This window comes from Erythrolamprus reginae, chromosome 6, assembly GCF_031021105.1.
Source record: "Erythrolamprus reginae isolate rEryReg1 chromosome 6, rEryReg1.hap1, whole genome shotgun sequence".
NCBI lineage: Eukaryota > Metazoa > Chordata > Lepidosauria > Squamata > Dipsadidae > Erythrolamprus > Erythrolamprus reginae.
In genome coordinates, this window is record NC_091955.1 from 12,505,295 (window position 1) to 12,526,192 (window position 20,898).

At 41.9% G+C, this 20,898-nt stretch overlaps 1 protein-coding gene across 1 annotated transcript in view; it reads right to left on the reverse strand.

Moving 5' to 3' along the window:
* ATXN10 (ataxin 10) overlaps nucleotides 1–20,898 on the reverse strand; it is a 102,167-nt gene that overhangs the window by 62,794 nt on the left and 18,475 nt on the right. The window contains exons 4-7 of the mRNA XM_070755262.1: nucleotides 15,381–15,477; nucleotides 9,073–9,237; nucleotides 6,936–7,016; nucleotides 1,124–1,268 (exon numbers count right to left, since the gene is read on the reverse strand). Of these exons, the coding sequence (XP_070611363.1) occupies nucleotides 1,124–1,268; nucleotides 6,936–7,016; nucleotides 9,073–9,237; nucleotides 15,381–15,477 (488 nt within the window). The remainder of the gene's footprint in view (nucleotides 1–1,123; nucleotides 1,269–6,935; nucleotides 7,017–9,072; nucleotides 9,238–15,380; nucleotides 15,478–20,898) is intronic.

The window sequence follows — 20,898 nt, forward strand, 5'->3', positions numbered from 1 at the left end:
TGTTCCAAGGATCTACTACTCTTTCAGTAAAATAATATATTTCTCACGTTGCTTTTGATCTTTCCCCCAACTAACTTCAGCTTGTGTCCCCTTGTTCTTGTGTTCACTTTCCTATTAAAAACACTTCCCTCCTGAACCTTATTTAAGCCTTTGACATATTTAAATGTTTCGATCATGTCCCCCCTTTTCCTTCTGTCCTCCAGACTATACAGATTGAGTTCATTCAGTCTTTCCTGATACGTTTTATGCTTAAGACCTTCCACCATTCTTGTAATCTGTCTTTGGACCCGTTCAATTTTATCCATATCTTTTTGTAGGTGAGGTCTCCAGAACTGAACACAGTATTCCAAATGTGGTCTCACCAACGCTCTATATAGCGGGATCATAATCTCCCTCTTCCTGCTTGTTATACCTCTAGCTATGCAGCCAAGCTAGAGGTATAACAAGTAGGAAGAGGGAGATTATGATTAATTCATCAGTGTATCATTTGCATGCTTCTTCTTTGCCTTCTCCCTACTCCCCAAACCTTAGAATTTATCATATCATTCATTGTAAGATTTAATCCCTCTTTCTTTACGATATTATACATATTTATTTTTTGGTTTGGTTTGGTTTGGTTTGGTTTGGTTTGATTTGATTTGTATGCCGCCCCTCTCCGTAGACTCGGGGCGGCTAACAACAATAATGAACAGCCTATAACAAATCTAATGTTTAAAATAATTTAAAACCCTCATTTAAAAACCAAACATGCACACAAACATACCATGCATAAATTGTATAGGCCTGGGGGGAAGGAATAGTTCAATTGCCCCATGCCTGACGACAGAGGTGGGTTTTAAGGAGCTTACGAAAGGCAAGAAGGGTGGGGGCAATTCTGATCTCTGGGGGGAGTTGGTTACAGAGGGTCGGGGCCACCACAGAGAAGGTCCCACCGAATGACATTGTTTAGTCGACGGGACCCGGAGAAGGCCAACTCTGTGGGACCTAACTGGTCACTGGGATTCGTGTGGCAGAAGGCGATCCCAGAGATGGGCTGCCCCTTTGCTGTGTGGGCCCATCATGCTGTAGAACTCCAGGCTATATTTTACAATTCACCTTTTAATGCAAGAGTAGAAGATTTTACCTCCTCGTCGTCTGTGGCAGAAACCAATCTTAACACCGACTGGCACTTCTCTTCAAAAGATGCTGCCAGGAACGTGGCCATCTCTTCACCAATTAAGACACTATTTTCCTTCATTTCTGACAGAATTACTTCTAACAAGAAAGTCCTAAGGAAACAAAAAAAAAAAAAGGAAGTGTTGCTGGACAAGAGTTACAGAGCTTGAGGTACAAAGTCAATTCAGATAGTCCTCAGTCGATTCCAAGTTGCAAAGAAGCCCCAGAGAGCTCAAGAGTCTCCTTGTGGCTTGTGAAGATCTCCGGGAGCCCCTGCGACGGCGGAACGCTCAGCCATTGAAAAGCGCTGTGAGGATCTCCTAAAAGACTGGCTGGAGACTCTACGGCAGTGATGGCGAGCCTTTTTTTCCCTCAGGTGCCGAAAGAATGTGGGCGTGCGCTATCGTGCCCATACCCACAATTCAATGCCTGGGGAGGGCAAAAATTGTCTCCCCTACCCTCCCCGGAGGCCCTCTGTAGGCCAGAAACAGCCTGTTTCCCAACTTCTGGTCCCACAGAGTTGGCCTTCTCCAGGTCCCGTCGACTAAACATTGTCGTCTGGCGGGTCCCACTAGCGATGAACCAATAGCAGGCCGCCTCTCATCCACACCCAGCTCGGGCTGCCGCGCACTTGTCATTGTGTGGCCACGGAGAGTAGTTGAAGCTGCTACTCCTCCCTGTGGTCCTGATTTCTAATCTTGGTCAGGACTGGAGGTAAATGTTGCCACCACTAGATGAAGCCTCAGCCTCAGCTGGTTATGTCTATCCTGATGGTGTATTCCTTCTGCCGCACGAATCCCAGCGACCGATTAGGTCCCACAGAGTTGGCCTTCTCCGGGTCCCGTCAACTAAACAGTGTCGTTTGGCGGGTCCCAGGGGAAGAGCCTTCTCTGTGGCGGCCCCAACCCTCTGGAACCAGCTCCCCCCTGAGATTAGAACTGCCCCCACCCTCCTCGCCTTCCGCAAACTCCTTAAAACCCACCTCTGCCGTCAGGCATGGGGGAACTGAAATATCTTCCCCAGGCCTATACTGTTTATTTATGGTATGTTGTGTCCATGTTTTTTAAAATTTATGGGTTTTTAGCTTTCTAATGATTGAATTTGTATTATATATTGTTTTCTGTTGCTGTTGTGAGCCGCCCCGAGTCTGCGGAGAGGGGCGGCATACAAATTTAAGAAATGAATGAATGAACGAACGAACAAACAAACAAACAAACAAACAAACAAACAAACAAACAAACAATATGTACTGTGTCAGAGTGTCATTTCGGTTGGTGGTGTGCCCCAGGATTTTGTAAATGTAAAAAATGTGCCACGGCTCAAAAATGTTGAAAATCACTGGATTAGAAGACTCCAACATCCCTGTGAACCCTATGATTCTATGTTCTATGTACCTACTCTTAACGAAACATGCAAGCAAGCTCGGCCAACATTAAGGATTTCCACTAAACGAGATATGAAGGTTGTGGACTACAGCATCCATCCTGAAAGACGCATGCTACTACCACTAATTTATAACTGAGGAAATTTCTGTGGTGGTTAAAAAGTTCCCGATATTCGGAGAATACTGATTTTTTTAATTTTTTTTTTAAATCAGAATAAATATTTTAACAGAGCAGTCCTGCCGAGCACAGTAGGGAGATCTGTAGCGAACAAACCATTTCATCAAAGGCCCTTCTGGGTTTGTGCTGGCACGAAGGAAGGAAAACCAGCACTTTCCATCCCGTCTTTTATGTTTCGATTTGTTTGCGGAAATATTTCCCCCTTTAGCTGCAAGCAACAGGAGGGCAACAGCTGGAGAACAAGCCTCCAAGCCCTGCTTTATCATTAAGAGCACATCAGGGGATGGGACATGCCCGGTCTGCCCACACCATTAGTCCCAATTTCCCTTTTTTTAGAAACTTTAACCATGGTTGAATTTTGCAGAAGGTTAAGGAGGTCTGCACAGAATTGGTAGCAGAGTAAACATAGAAAAATAGAAGACTGACGGCATCTAGTCTGCCCTTACACTATTTCCTGTATTTTATCTTAGGATGGATATATGTTTATCCCAGGCATATTTAAATTCAGTTACTTAAATTCACGTCTGCTGGAAGGTTGTTCCAAGCATCTACTACTCTTTCAGTAAAATAATATTTTCTCATGTTGCTTTTGATCTTTCCCCCAACTAACTTCAGATTGTGTCCCCTTGTTCTTGTGTTCACTTTCCTATTAAAAACACTTCCCTCCTGAACCTTATTTAACCCTTTGACATATTTAAATGTTTTGATCCTATTCCCCCCTTTCCCTTCTGTCCTCCAGACTATACAGATTGAGTTCATGAAGTCTTTCCTGATAAGTTTTATGCTTAAGACCTTCCACCATCTTTGTAGCCCGTCTTTGGACCCGTTCAGTTTTGTCAATATCTTTTTGTAGGTGAGGTTGCAATGGATGGAGGTTGCAATGCGTTGCAGAAAGCCGAGAGACAAGACTTATCTGATGGTATCCCCACCCACAAATACAGACGGAGCATCAATTATTTCCACACAGTCTTAAGTAGGAAGGCTACGGAGAGGGAAGGCTATGGAGAGGGACAGCATACAAATCTAATAAATAACAATTATTATTGTTGTTGTTGTTGTTGTTTGTTTGTTTGTTTGTTTGTTTGTTGGATTTGTATGCCGAACCTCTCCGTAGACTCGGGGCGGCTAACAACAATAATAAAAACAGCATGTAAATCCAATACTAAAACAACTAAAAAACCCTTATTTTAAAAGCAATCATACCTACAAACAAACATACCATGCATAAATTGTATAGGCCTAGGGGGAAAGAGTATCTCAGTTCCCCCATGCCTGACGGCAGAGGTGGGTTTTAAGGAGCTTACGAAAGGCAAGGAAGGTGGGGGCAATTCTAATCTCCGGGGGGAGTTGGTTCCAGAGAGTCGGGGCCACCACAGAGAAGGCTCTTCCCCTGGGCCAAATGACATTGGTTAGTTGATGGGACCCGGAGAAGGCCCACTCTGTGGGACCTAACTGGTTGCTGGGATTCGTGCATTATTATTATTATTATTATTATTATTATTATTATTATTATTATTATTTCTGAATGCTTTTTGGATGCCTTAGGTCAGGGGTGTCAAATTCAAGGCCCACAGGGCCCTCAGATCTGGCCCGTGGAGCCACCCTAGAACCAGCAAAGGACTAGCCCACGATGTCTGTGTTGGCAAAAATGGAGGTCACCCATTTTTGCCTGTGATGGTCTCCAGCCGCTCTCTACCAGTGAAAATGGGGCAAAACAAACTAAAAACTAAACAAAATTTCCTCTTTTGAATTCGAGCATGCAAGGGATGGGAAAGGGAAAAGGGGGAAGAGGAAAGGCCAAGAAAAAGAAAGGAAGATGGGAAGAGACCAAGGAAGGAAAAAGAAGGAAGGAAGGAAGGAAGGAAGGAAAAAGAAGGAAGGAAGGAGAAGGAAGAGGGAAGGAAAGAAGGAAGGAAAAAGAAGGAAGGAAGGAAGGAAGGAAGGAGAATGAAGAGGGAAGGAAGGAAGGAAAAAGAAGGAAGGAAGGAAGGAAGGAAGGAGAAGGAAGAGGGAAGGAAAGAAGGAAGGAAAAAGAAGGAAGGAAGGAAGGAGAATGAAGAGGGAAGGAAAGAAGGAAGGAAAAAGAAGGAAGGAAGCAAGGAAGGAAGGAAGGAAGGAGAATGAAGAGGGAAGGAAAGAAGGGAGGAAAAAGAAGGAAGGAAGCAAGGAAGGAAGGAAGGAAGGAAGGAAGGAGAATGAAGAGGGAAGGAAAAATAAGGAAGGAAGGAAGGAAGGAAGGAAGGAGAATGAAGAAGGAAGGAAGGAAGAAGAAAGGAAGGAAGGAAGTATCAGTCGCTGGGATTCGTGCGGCAGAAGACGGTCCCGAAGGTATTCTGGTCCAATGCCATGTAGGGCTTTATAGGTCATGACCCACACTTTGATTTGTGACTGGAAACCAATCAGCAGCCAATGCAATCCGCGGAGTGTTGACAAAACATGGGCATATCTGGGGACGTCCACGATTGCTCTCGCGGCCGCATTCTGCACGATCTGAAGTTTCCGAACCCTTTTCAAAACATTAACAAAGCATGTACATTACTGATACCCAAAACATCGCGTTTGATATTTCTAATCTTCTTTACTTTGCTAATATATCCTCTTGAGTTTTATTTCATGTGCTGGCTTGTTTGTAAGGAGACTTGGCTGATTGGGAGGGGGGAATTATCTTGCCATTCATTTGGCTGGAGGGTTGAAGGTATCTGAAATGATTTGGCAGATAGACACTTCGTTGTGTTTTACTTTGGTGGGTGGGGGGGTTCGCTCTAGTTACGAAATGAGAGTTTAGGTTGAGTCATTCCATGCAGCAGGGCGCGATGCTCTTACGAAATCAGGGCCCAGGCATGAAATCTTCCCTTTTTATACCCCCAGTCTTCGCATTTCTTTACAAATGGTGCAGAATGCAGCATGGGCTTTCCTAAATATGCCCATGTTACACCAACACTCCGCAGTCTGCATTGGTTGCCGATCAGTTTCCGGTCACAATTCAAAGTGTTGGTTATGACCTATAAAGCCCTTCATGGCACCGGACCAGGATATCTCCGGGACCGCCTTCTGCCGCACGAATCCCAGCGACCAGTTAGGTCCTACAGAGTGGGTCTTCTCCGGGTCCCGTCAACCAAACAATGTCGTTTGGCGGGACCCAGGGGAAGAGCCTTCTCTGTGGCGGCCCTGACCCTTTGGAACCAACTCCCCCCAGATATCAGAGTTGCCCCCACCCTCCTTGCCTTTCATAAGCTTCTAAAAACCCACCTCTGTCGTCAGGCATGGGGGAATTGAGACTTTCCCTTCCCCCCAGGCTTATAAAATTTATGCATGATATGTCAGTATGTATGATTGGTTTCTTAAATTGGGGTTTTTAAATTAACTTAATATTAGATTTGTTTACATTGTATTATTATTGTTGTTAGCCGCCCCTAGTCTACGAGGAGGGGCGTCATACAAATCTGATAGATAGATAGATAGATAGATAGATAGATAGATAGATAGATAGATAGATAGATAGATAGAAATAGATAGATAGATAGATAGATAGATAGATAGATAGATAGATAGATAGATAGATAGAAATAGATAGATAGATAGATAGATAGATAGATAGATAGATAGATAGATAGATAGATAGATAGATAGATAGATAGATAGAAAAATAGAAGACTGACGGCAGAAAAAGACTTCATGGTCCATCTAGTCTGCCCTTATACTATTTCCTGTGTTTTATCTTAGGATGGATATATGTTTATCCCAGGCATGTTTAAATTCAGTTACTGTGGATTTACCAACCATGTCTGCTGGAAGTTTGTTCCAAGGATCTACGACTCTTTCAGTAAAATAATATTTTCTCACGTTGCTGATCTTTCCCCCAACTAACTTCAGATTGTGTCCCCTTGTTCCTGTGTTCACTTTCCTATCAAATAAATAGATAGATAGATAGATAGATAGATAGATAGATAGATAGATAGATAGATAGATAGATAGATAAATAAATTCAGGGCGCCAACCTGGATTCTCCAACTCCTATCCAAATCTTTGCCAGTTGTGGCTGGATTGTAAATGTTAACCAACCAATTTAAAACCATTACTGACACAGAAACATGTATTTATGTGCCAACTATAAAACCACACTGTTCCCCCCTCCCCCCCCCCCAAAAAAATCCATGTGAACAGGATACTCTAGATGGTATGCTAACTACTAAAACCCACATTGGTTTTTGGGGTTACCTTTCTGCATCGCTCAGTTTGGCATAGAGAGTTTTGACCAACTCGGGGCACTTCACCAAATGATTGGTAACAATCAAGGTCCTGAAATTATGAAAAAAACACATTAAAAAGTAGAACGTATTGTTGTCGGTTGTAAATAAACAGCAAAGTTAACACCTCTGCACTGTATTAATGTAGTTCCCACTGAGGTCCCACAGAGTTGGCCTTCTCCGGGTCCCGTCGACTAAACAATGTCGTCTGGCGGGACCCAGGGGAAGAGCCTTCTCTGTGGCGGCCCCAACCCTCTGGAACCAGCTCCCCCCGGAGATTAGGATCTCCGCCACCCTCCTCGCCTTTCATAAACTCCTTAAAACCCACCTTTGCCGTCAGGCATGGGGGAATTGAGACATCTCCCCCAAGCCTATATAGTTTATGTATGGTATGTTTGTATGTATGCCTTTTTTAAATAATGGGTTTTAGATATTTTTAAATATTAGATTTGTTATTGTGCATTGTTTTTGCTATTGCTGTGAGCCGCCCCGAGTCTACGGAGAGGGTCGGCATACAAATCAAATAAATAAAAAATAAATAAAAAATAGTTTACATTGGTAACAGTCAAATTATATTTCTTACAGCACCACTGTTACATAGCCAATAATATTAAAATTATTAATATTTATCCTTATATTTGTCCAATATTTTGAAAAGGCACTGCAAAATTTCTAAAGTGAATAAACTACCTTTTTTGGGCTATAACTCTTTTTAAATACTTTTTTTAGACACAATGGTTCAGATCAAGGCTCATAGGTGTAATTCAAAAGCGACTCTTAATCTGAATCACATTTCTGATCATCATTAGAATCCAGCTTCCTTTCAGATGAGTAAAACAGGTTTCCACAAGCAAAAATGCTTCTCATTGATTCATTCATTCATTCATTTATTTATTTATTTGGATTTGTATGCCGCCCCTCTCCGAGGACTCGGGGCAGCTCACAGCATATATAAAAAACAGAACAATAATGTAATCCAATTAATACTACAATTTAAAAACAATTAAAAGGAAAAAAATTAACCAAACAATTGACTTATTAACCAAACATTCAGAAGTCATACTTAATGCATTCAGTGGTCAGGGGAAGATCTAAAAGTTCCAAGCCTGGCGGCAAAGTTGAGTTTTTAAGCTCTTTCGGAAGGCAAGGAGGGTGGGGGCAGTGCGAATCTCTGGAGGGAGCTGATTCCAGAGGGCCGGGGCCCCCACAGAGAAGGCTCTACCCCTAGGTCCCGCCAATCCTTTCTTCCCTCTCTCCCCATACCTGTTTCTGCAGTTTGCTGGACGGTGCAGAACAACAGAAGCACCTGGGAGCAGCATATTATTATTATTATTATTATTATTATTATTATTATTATTATTATTATTATTATTTATTAGATTTTTATGCCGCCCCTCTCCGAAGACTCGGGGCGGCTCACAACAGCATATAAAAAACAGTATAACAGTATAGCATAGTCAGGTACTACTAATAAAAAGTCAAAAAATGCCAGTATCACATTTATCTTAATAGATGTAACTCAGTTACATGCTACTAGCAGTGTTCCCTCTAATTTTTTGGGGGGTGGGCAGAAAAATATAGTGTCTGAGCGGCAGTCCCTTCAGGACTGGGCGGCACAGAAATAATAAATAAATAAATAAATAAATAAATAAATAAATAAATACTGTGTGTCTATAACAGTGAGCTCATAATAGGGCAACTCTATCAATATCAAAATGCCACTTAAATAGTTGAGCTAGTTTCAAACTAGATTTTGATTCTTTCTCTCTTCCTTACTCCCATTCTTTTTCTTTCTCTTTTCCTTCCTCTCTTTTTTCTATCTGTTTCTCTCTCTTCCTCTCTTCCTCTCTCTCTCCTTCCCTCTCACTCTTTCCCTCTCGGCTTCTGGGCAGGTTTGGAAAACTCTGAGTTGATGATGATTTTTAAGTGAGCGATTGCTCACTGCTCAGCTTAGAGGGAACTATGGCTACCAGTATAAGAGTTTTACAGTCCCTGGGCTGAAAAGGATTTAAAAGAAGCTGTAATTTATACCCTGTAGAATGGAAGGAGATAAAAACCGAAACAAGACCCCTCGTTACCGTTTTGAAAAAGTTGAACAGAATACATACGTCCATTCCGATTCTGGCCATCTCCTACAAGCTTGAAAAACACGGAGGGCAATCTCCAAGTTGTTTTGTTCCTGCAGTTGCTTGGTTCGCTCCGGATTAAGGCACGTGAAAAGAACCATAGAGCAATAATCCACGATTTTCTCATCTTGGTGACTTAAACAATTCCTTTTAAAAAAGAAAGGAAAGACACAAGGACAGTCACTTGCGACGGCAGTGGCTAAACTATAATACAAGGGTCGCCCAGAAAGTAATGCACCCCATTTTTTTTCCTCAGCCTACAGTAACGGTACGAATGCAAAAGTTTAGATATACATTATTTGAATTGTCAGGAGTGCGTGTGTAAATTTTGAGTTTCTTCAGACAGACAGCAGTGTTTCGAATAGGCGTCTGTCAAGTGATGTATGTTACGAGCAGCGTGTCATAATTGAATTTCTCACTGCAGAGAAAGAAACTTTTGGGAACATTCACAAACATTTGTGTAGAGTTTATTATTATTATTATTATTAATAATAATAATAATAATAATATTAATATTATTAATATTAATAATATTATTAATATTAATATTAATATTAATAAATATTAATATTAATATTAATATTAATATTGATATTGATATTGATATTGATATTGATATTGATATTGATATTAATATTAATATTAATATTAATATTAATATTAATATTAATATTAATATTAATATTAATTATTATTATTATTATTATTATTATGTCAATACAACTCAGCAAACGAGATCACTGCTGGATTTCGTATTTCATCACCAGTCGGGCGCTTCCCAAGCACCTAGGACTGCGTGATGTAGCGGCGAATTATGTTTGCTGATCCCAGTAAAGTGGCCTTTTGCAATTGACAGGTGGAGATTTTGTCAATTCCGATGGTTTTCAAATGTCCGCTGAGATCCTTTGGTACTGCGCCCAGCGTGCCAAGGACCACTGGGACCACTTTCACTGGCTTATGCCAGAGTCGTTGCAGCTCGATTTTTAGATCTTTGTATTTCACTCTTTTCTCTAGCTGCTTCTCCTCAATTCTGCTGTCTCCTGGGATTGCGATGTCGATGATCCATGCTTTCTTTTTCTCCACAATCAGGATGTCTGGTGTGTTACGCTTCAGAATTCGGTCAGTCTGAAGTCGGAAGTCCCACAGTAGTTTTGCTTGCTCATTTTCGACCACTTTTTTGGGCTTATGATCCCACCAGTTCTTTGCCACTGGTAAATGGTAGTTCCGGCACAAGTTCCAGTAAATTATTATTATTATTATCATTATTATCATCATCATCATTATTATTATTTATTAGATTTGTGTGCCGCCCCTCTCTGAAGACTCGGAGCTGCTCACAACAAGAAACAGTACAAATCCAATACATTAAAACCCTTAATATAAAAAACAATCATGCATCTCATACAGACTATACATAAAGCGGAAATGGCCCAGGGGAATCAATTTTCCTATGCCTGACGACAGAGGTGGGTTTTGAGGAGTTTGCGAAAGGCAAGGAGGGTGCGGGCGGGCCTAATCTCCGGAGGGAATTGATCCCAGAGGGTCGGGGCCGCCACAGAGAAGGCTCTTCCCCTGGGTCCCGCCAGACGACATTGTTTCGTCGACAGGACCCGGAGAAGGCCAACTCTGTGGGACCTAATTGGTCGCTGGGATTCGTGCGGCAGAAGGTGGTCCTGGAGATATTCTGGTCCGATGCTATGAAGGGCTTTATAGGTCATAACCAACACTTTGAATTGTGACCGGAAACTGATTATGGAGAATCTGCAGTCGACAAAAGTACAATTATGCACTGGGCACAGAGGGTGAAGCCATTAGAAGATGGTTCGGCAGAGCTCCAAGGCTTCGTGACTAGAACAAGGAGTGGTACCAACAGGACATACACGCCCTTGTATCTCGCTGGAGAAAGGCCATAGAACAGGACGGAGGTTACGTGGAAAAATAGAGAGTGTAGAAGAAACATTGTTCTTTCTTGTGTGTAAGTTTCATTGTGTTCAATAAATAATTGTTGAAGAAAAAAATGTGGTGCATTACTTTTTGGGCGACCCTGGGGTTTTTTTGCAATCAAAGTTATTGTGAAATATTTTGAGAAAATGAGAGTAGTGCAAATAAGAAGAGTGAAAAATGACTGAAGGCAGAGAAATTTTCAACAAGAAGAGACTGGGGGAAGTGGGAGTGTTTAGCAGTAAGAAATAACGTTGAGGGCAAAATATTGATTTATCTATTTGCTAGGGTTATACATTGCTCCAATCCATAGTGACTCTGAGTATTTCACAAACCCTACTTTTATAAATATGGTTAATCAATGACAGCAAAATACTACAGTACAGGGCTGTCAAACTCGCGCCCCAAATACGTCATATTATTATTATTTGTTCTGCCGGCGTGTTTCAACTGCCCCTAATTGCAGGGTAATTAGTCCAGGAAGACACACATCACACGATAAAAGGAAAACCCAAAAGTTTTTATAAACAGTAAAACAGAAACAGCTCCCTTTTTAAATGTCAAAGGGATTTTCTGGTACACACAAGGCACAGGTTAAATGTAATCCAATTGCTCACCCAATAACTGGGAAATTGAGTTCAATTCTAAAGTCCAGAGAGTCCACACACAATCTTGAACAGCACAAAACCCACGATCTTGACGAAACAATGAATCAGATAAACTACCATGAGGCTAAAACACCAAGCTGCACTTTTATCTGTAGCACTAATTGCAGCAGCCCCACCCAACCACAGGTGGCCTCATTTTCTCTTGTAATAATCCTTCAGTTGTTGTCTCCTATGCATCACTCTACGCATGCGTGGATGTGTCATTAATTCTTGTTCAGAATCCAAGGATGATACAGATGATTGATCTCCTCCTGGGCTGTCTGCCAAACTCCCCTCTTCCCTGTCACTCACGCTTCCTTGGTCAGAGGAGACTTCGTCGGCAGATTCCACCGGGAGCAAAACAAGGCTGCGGCATGTGGATGTTTCCCCCACATCCACCTGCACATTCCTTGGGGCAGGAGCTGGGCCAGAGCTAACCACAACAATTATGATTATGATTATGGTTATGGTTATTATTATTGTTATTTAGATTTGTATGCCGCCCCTCTCCGCAGACTCGGGGTGGCTATGCTGGCTATATCCACACCCAGTTTAGCGAAAGTTGTGACACGTCATGTGACGCCATGAGTTTGACTTCCCCGCTATAAGTACAAAGCACAATTTAGTTGACATCAACAAAATAACTCAATCAACCACCAAGAGGAAATGGCTCACAATGTCTGCTTCTAAGGCTCACTTTAATTGCCTTTTAAAAACCCAACAGACACTATTAACAGTTCAACACTCTTCAAACCTCTGAAAAGGAATCATCCATGGAGAACAAGCCATACCCATTCCTATTGTTCCTGAATGCAGGACGTAGACGAGTGAAGCGACAGGAGAGTAGATATATCAGCTAAGTGCCAGCTTGGCACAGCTGTTAAATGCACTGGGTTAAAAACTGGGAGATTACGCATTCCAATCCTGCCCTAGAAATGAAGCCAATTGAACGATATTGCACCAATTCCTCTCTCTCTCAGTTCCGGGAAGAAAGTAAGGGAATACCATGTCAGAAAAAGTTGTTGGGAAAAAAGCATGGACTTGTCTAGAACCCGTGTTTCTCCCAAAGTAAGACCAGGTCTTTCTTTCGTTCTTTCTTTTCTTTTCTTTCTTTCTTTCTTTCTCTCTTTCTTCTCTCTCTCTTTCTTTCTTTCTTATTTATATATATATATATATGACATATAAAGCCCTTCATGGCACTCGACCAGAATATCTCAGGGACCGCCTTCTGCTGCACGAATCCCAGTGACCAGTTAGGTCCCACAGAGTGGATCTTCTCCGGGTCCCGTCAACTAAACAATGTCGCTTGGCGGGACCCAGGGGAAGAGCCTTCTCTGTGGCGGCCCCGGCCCTCTGGAACCAACTCCCCCCAGAGATTAGAACTGCCCCCACCCTCCTTGCCTTTCGTAAGCAACTTAAAACCCATCTCTGCCGCCAGGCATGGGGGAATTGAGATCCTTTCCCCCTAGGCCTTTACAATTCTATGCATGGTATGTCTGTATGTATGTTTGGTTTTTATATTAATGGATTTTTAATCATTCCTAATATCAGATTACTATTGTACACTGTTTTATTGTCGCTGTTAGCCGCCCCGAGTCTCCGGAGAGGGGCGGCATACAAATCCAATAAATAAATAAATAAATATATCTCATACAGTAATGGTACGAATGCGAAAGTTTAGACATACATAAAGCAGAAACGGCCCAGGGAAATCAATTTCCAAGTGCCTGGCGACATAGGTGGGTTTTAAGGAGCTTACGAAAGGCGAGGAGGGTGGGGGCAATTCTGATCTCTGGGGGGAGCTGGTTCCAGAGGGCCGGGGCCGCCACAGAGAAGGCTTTTCCCCTGGGTCCCGCCAAGCGACATTGTTTAGTTGGGATTCGTGCGGCAGAAGATGGTCCCGGAGATATTCCGGTCCGATGCCATGAAGGGCTTTATAGGTCATAACCAACACTTTGAATTGTGACTGGAAACTGATCGGCAACCAATGCAGACTGCGGAGTGTTGGTGTGACATGGGCATATTTAGGAAAGCGGATGATTGCTCTCGCAGCTGCATTCTGCACGATCTGAAGATGTTTCTCTAATGTGAACTGTGGATCGAGGAGGATGCCCAAGTTGCGGACCCTCTCCGAGGGGGTTAATAATTCTCCCCCCAGTGTGATGGACGGACAGATGGAATTGTCCCTGGGAGGCAAAACCCACAGCCACTCCGTCTTATGAGGGTTGAGTTTGAGTCTGTTGACATCCATTATATTATTTGTTTGCTCCAAAAGATGCATTAGGGCTTACTTTCTGGTTAGGTCTTATTTTTAGGGAAATACAGTACTAAATGCATCCATCTTGCTGAGGATCTTAACTGGGGCTTACTTTTGGGGTAGGGCTTATATTATGAGCATCCTGAAAAAGCATGCTGGAGCTTTTTCAGTTGGGTCTTATTTTCAGGGAAACAGGGCAGTTGCCTGGAATCAATATTGACTCAAAGGAAACCCAAAAATGTCCCTGCTAACCAAGTTCACTTGTTCCTTTTTCATCTGCAAATTAAGTCTTTTTTTAAAAAAAAAATATCTAATTACTATTGACATTTTTACCTATTTATTAAGTCCAGGTATTCACTGAATACAGTGGTACCTTGTCTTACAAACTTAATTGGTTCTGGGACGAGGTTCTTAAGGTGAAAAGTTTGTAAGACGAAACAACGTTTCCCATAGGAATCAATGGAAAAGTGATTAATGTGTGCAAGCCCAAAATTCACCCCTTTTGCCAGCCGAAGCGCCTGTTTTTGCGCTGCTGGGAAACCCCACCTCTGGACTTCTGTGTTTTTGTGATGCTGCAGGGAACTCCCAGCAGGGGAATCCCAGCATCGCAACAACGAGTGCTTCGCTGGCAACGGAAGTCCGGAGGTGGGGTTTCCCAGCGAAGGGAGCCTCAGTGAAATTGCAGCATTGCAAAAACACCGAAGTCCTCGAAACCCCACCTCCGGACCTCTGCGTTTTTGCGATGCTGCAATTTCACTGAGGCTCCCCTCGCTGGGAAACCCCATCTCTGGACTTCTGTTGCCAGCGAAGCACCCGTTTTTGCGCTGCTGGGATTCCCCTGCAGTATCACAAAAACATGGAAGTCCAGAGGTAGGGTTTCCCAGCGAAGGGAGCATCAGTGAAATCCCAGCAGCGCAAAAACGGGTGCTTCGCTGGCAACGGAAGTCCAGAGGCGGGGCATCCCAGCGGCGGTGGTGGGTTTGTAAGGTGAAAATAGTTTGTAAGAAGAGGCAAAAAAATCTTAAACTCCGGGTTTGTATCTTGAAAAGCTTGTATGACGAGACGTTTGTAAGACGAGGTATCACTGTACATCCAAACCTGAAGGAATTTTACCTTCTGCATCTATAGATGATAGAAACCAGATCTTGCCTAAGATGGAGAAACCACCTACCTGAATTTGATTAAACATAAAACTTTAAGCCGCAGAGAAAAGCTCGTGGTCCTGCAATCCAATTTAATCCAATCTAAAACAGAAACTCTCGTTTTGACTCTTTAAGTTAACGTAGAGGAAGAATATATTCCAAAATCCCTTATTTTCCCCCTGTTTTTTTCCTCTCCAGAGACTTGCAAACATTGTCAATGAAGCTTAAAATCAAGCACAATTAAAGTATCTTTCAAAGCAACTCTACCCATTTTTGGGAGAAGTGACACCTGCAGATGCTTACGAGAACAGAGAAGGGAAAGCAAGTGTCCATATTGAATTCTGGGAGTCACGGTTCCCTGTTGCAATATTTCCAAGAAACTGGAGGCCACAACGAAAAGCTAAAAGAGAAAAAGAAAGACGCATGTCAAAGAAACATAGAAACATAGGAGACTGACGGCAGAAAAAGACCTCATGGTGCATCTAGTCTGCCCTTATACTATTTTATCTTAGGATGGATATATATTTATCCCAGGCATGTTTAAATTCAGTTACTGTGGATTTACCGACCACGTCTGCTGGAAGTTTGTTCCAAGCATCTACTACTCTTTCAGTAAAATAATATTTTCTCACATTGCTTCTGATCTTTCCCCCAACTCACCTCAGATTGTGCCCCCCTTGTTCTTGGGTTCACTTTCCTATTAAAAACACTTCCCTCCTGAACCTTATTTAACCCTTTAACATATTTAAATGCTTCAATTGCCCCCTTTCCCTTCTGTCCTCCAGACTATACAGATTAAGTTCATGAAGTCTTTCTTGATAAGTTTGATGCTTAAGACCTTCCACCATTCTTGTAGCCCTTCTTTGGACCCGTTCAATTTTATCCATATCTTTTTGTAGGTGAGGTCTCCAGAAATGAACACAGTATTCCAAATGTGGTCTCACCAGCGCTCTATATAGCGGGATCACATTCTCCCTCTTCCTGCTTGTTGTACCTCTAGCTATGCAGCCAAGCATTCTACTTGCTTTCCCTACCGCCTGACCGCACTGTTCACCCATTTTGAGACTGTCAGAGACCACTAACCCAAATCCTTCTCTTCTGAAGTTTTTACTAACAGAGAACTGCCAATACAATGTTAAGCAGAAACTATTACTGCTTATGTTAGGCGGAAGCTATTACTGCTGATTTCCCGTAATAGAGATATTGCCTTAATTCCAAGACATATGTTTTAGTTGCAAAACAGCATCAAAAAGGAATCATTTTTCATTTGAAAGGGAAACTAAAATAAAATAAAAATAAAATAAAAAAATAAAAAAAAAAAATAAAAAAAATAAAAAAATAAAAAAATAAAAAAAATAAAAATAAATAAAATAAAATAAAATAAAATAAAATAAAATAAAATAAAAATAAAATAAAATAAAATAAAATAAAATAAAATAAAATAAAATAAAATAAAATAAAATAAAATAAAATAAAATAAAATAAAATAAAATAAAATAAAATAAAATAAAATAAAATAAAATAAAATAAAATAAAATAAAATAAAATAAAATAAAATAAAATAAAATAAAATAAAATAAAATAAAATAAAATAAAATAAAATAAAATATAAAATAAAATAAAATAAAATAAAATAAAATAAAATTGCAAGTTCGGCCAGGTAACAAAACATCGTGAAGTCTCCACGCTGTATAATTTCCCATTTTCTTAAAAGTTTCCCACCACCACCACATATTTATACAATGAATTATTTCAATGAAGCACAGGAAAGAGAGTTAGACAAGTGAACAAACAGACAATGGAAGGAAAGGATAAATCCAATGCAGGAACAGGATTATTATAGGCTGCATGGTGTAAAACGGCAATATTTCAAAAGGAAAAATATTGAAGTCACTCACAACCCTCTTTATTTTTAGAGAGCTTGGCAAACCGCTGCAATTTGCAGTCAAGGAACTCAACACCCTTCAGATCTCCGTACGGGAAAATTGAAGCCAGCCATATTCCATCGCCAGAATTTGCTTCCTTTCAAATGCATCCAGTATGCTAGTTTTAGATATTACATACATTATATAAATCTTCCTCTCTGTATGATTTGGGGGTTTTGTAAAAAAAATTGATTTTAAGTGTTTGGTTTTTTTAAAAAATCATTCAATAGCTTTGATCAACGAAAGCCCAACAGATTTAAAGTTAGAACGACAACAAAAACTTCTAAAAATGAAACAAACAAGCAAAATTTTGGAGACACCCACAACATTAAGACAAAAATCAATAAATCCTCAGTTTCTCCTTGTTTCAGAGATGGCAATTACGAAGGAAATCAATGAAGCAGGGGAAGTGATGTTCCGGTGTCTGGAGGCTGTTGGGGTCTGGATGGGTGTCAACAGGCTCAAACTCAACCCTGATAAGACGGAGTGGCTGTGGGTTTTGCCTCCCAAGGACAATCCCACCTGTCCGTCAATCACCCTGGGGGGAGAATTATTAACCCCCTCGGAGAGGGTCCGCAACTTGGGCGTCCTCCTCGATCCACAGTTCACATTAGAGAAACATCTTTCAGCTGTGGCAAGGGGGGCGTTCGCCCAGGTTCGCCTGGTGCACCAGTTGCGGCCCTACTTGGACCGGGACTCACTACTCACAGTCACTCATGCCCTCATCACCTCGAGGTTCGACTACTGTAATGCTCTCTACATGGGGCTACCTTTGAAAAGTGTTCGGAAACTTCAGATCGTGCAGAATGCAGCTGTGAGAGCAGTCATGGGCTTCCCTAGGTATGCCCATGTTACACCAACACTCTGCAGTCTGCATTGGTTGCCGATCAATTTCCGGTCACAATTCAAAGTGTTGGTTATGACCTTTAAAGCCCTTCATGGCATCGGACCAGAATATCTCCAAGACCGCCTTCTGCCGCAAGAATCCCAGCGACCGATTAGGTCCCACAGAGTGGGCCTTCTCCGGGTCCCGTCAACTAAACAATGTCGGTTGACGGGCCCCAGGGGAAGAGCCTTCTCTGTGGCGGCCCCGACCCTCTGGAACCAGCTCCCCCCAGAGATTAGAACTGCCCCTACCCTCCTCGTCTTTCGCAAACTCCTTAAAACCCACCTTTGTCGTCAGGCATGGGGGAACTGAGATATCTCCCCCGGGCCTATACAATTTATGTATGGTATGCTTGTGTGTAGGTCTGTTTAATAATGGGTTTTTTTTAATATTTTAAATTGTAAATTATTAGATTTGTTATAAACTGTTTTTATTGTGTTGTGAGCCGCCCCGAGTCTACGGGAAGGGGCGGCATACAAATCTAATTAATAATAATAATAATAATAATAATAATAATAATAATAATAATAATAATAATAATAATAAAAAATGGGGGTATTAGTTCAAAGGAACGAGGTGGGAGAATTTAGAGAAATAAAAGAAGCAGTGATAGAAAGCGCTCAGGTGGTAATAGTCCTAGGCTGGAAGGATGCAACAAAATGGACAATACAAAATTGGTATTGGTACATGGTAGATCACATTCATTTTGATATTATGGATAAGAGGTTGAATTCGGCTAATGAAACCAATCTGCGGGAACTGATGGGATGATGGGATAAGGTAAGAGGGTACCTGGTCTATAGAATTCGAGAACAAGCTATAAAGAATAAATTAGAATCACTTTATAATATGTAATTAGATTTATTGCTCTTGGGTGAAAATGGTATATACAAAATATGCCCCCATTTTGGTGGAGGGGTATGAATGTTGTCTGGTGGCGGGCATTTAGACACTGAGTACATTGTTATATCTTGTGTGCTGTGTGGAGGTTCTATAGTATAGAAATTAATTAAAAAGAGATGGGATTTAATTACCTATTAAAATATAAATAGCCGGACATAGGAAAACAATTGGAAGTCTTGATTGCCAGGCCCTGAAAACTGTAATGAATATTATATACTCATTATATTTGTAATTCCTTGGTAAGTCCACACTTGAAATACTGCATCGAGTGTAAAAATGATGGTGAGACTCTAGAAAGGGTGCCGAGAAGAGCAACAAAAATTATTATTATTATTATTATTATTATTATTATTATTATTATTATTATTATTATTATTTAGATTTGTATGCCGCCCCTCTCCGTAGACTCGGGGCGGCTCACAACAGCAATAAAACAATTCATGACAAATCTAATAATTTTAAAACATTTTAAAAAACCTTGTTATTAAGCAGACATACATACACTCAAACATACCATACATAAATTGTATAGGCCCGGGGGAGATATCTCAATCCCCCCATGCCTGGCGGCAAAGGTGGGTTTTAAGGAGTTTGCGAAAGACGAGGAGGGTAGGGGCAGTTCTAATCTCTGGGGGGAGCTGGTTCCAGAGAGTCGGGGCCGCCGCAGAGAAGGCTCTTCCCCTGGGGCCCCCCCAACCGACATTGTTTAGTTGACGGGACCCGGAGAAGGCCCACTCTGTGGGACCTAATCGGTCGCTGGGATTCGTGCGGCAGAAGGCGGTCCCGGAGATATTCTGGTCCGATGCCATGAAGGGCTTTATAGGTCATAACCAACACTTTGAATTGTGACAGGAAATTGATCGGCAACCAATGCAGACTGCGGAGTTTTGGAGTAACATGGGCATATTTAGGGAAGCCCATGACTGCTCTCGCAGCTGCATTCTGCACGATCTGAAGTTTCCGAACACTTTTCAAAGGTAGCCCCATGTATTATTATTATTATTATTATTATTATTATTATTATTATTAAGATTTGTATGCCGCCCCTCTCCAGAGAAAAATGATTAGGGGGCTGGAGGCTGAAACATATAAAGAACAGTTGCTGGATTGGGTCTCTCTAAGTCAGGGGTCGGCAACCCATGGCTCTGGAGCCGTATACGGCTGTTTGGCCCCTCCTGTGCCATCACTGGCTGGCCTCACCTTGCCCTCCCTCACCTGGCCTGAGAAAGTAAGGGTGACCGTGTGAATGGAGAAGCAGTCGGGGCTGATTCTCTGGCACTGGTTGAGGAACGTAGCCGCCTCCGGCCAAGACTTCCCTTCCGGCGACCCTCCTCCTCTCCCGACTCCTTGCCTGGCTGTCGCAGGGCCAGGAGTGTGCGCATGCGCAGGGAGACCCCCCTCAAGCGAGTGGCAAAGACGCACCCGAACTGGTAGCGACCCGCTAGTGACATCACAATGATGTCACGGAACCAGTTCGGTTGGTGCCAGCCTGTGGGCGCCGCCATCTTTTTTTTAAAAAAAAAATAGGGGTTGGAGGTATTTTTTATATTCTTCTCTACATGCAGAGAAGCTGAGTTTCCATGACTCAGCATATGCCGCCATCTTGTTTTCGGCTTTTTAAAATTATTATTTTCTCGGATTTTTTTTCCACTCTGCATGGGCGAGGTTAAGTTAGAACCCACCCCTGGATCCAATATATAGGAAAACAAGAAGGGAGGACTACGATCAAGAGCTGTAAAAGGCCTCTCTTTCAAAGAGAAAAAGTTGAATGTCACGTCTTAACACGGTTGGGTTAAAAAAAGCTGCAGAACGCCCTACGAAAGCAGACTATCAATCCTAGGTCTAGAAAGCTTAGAATTACATCGCCTAAAACACGATTTAAGTACTGCCCACAAGATCATACGCTGCAACATTCTGCCTGTCAATGACTATTTCAGCTTCAACCGCAACAACACAAGTGCACGCAACAGATTCAAACTTAATATTAACCGCACCAAACTTGACTGTAAAAAATATGACTTCAGCAACCGAGTTGTCGAAGCGTGGAACTCATTACCAGACTCAGTAGTGTCAACCCCTAACCCCCAACATTTCTCCCTTAGACTAT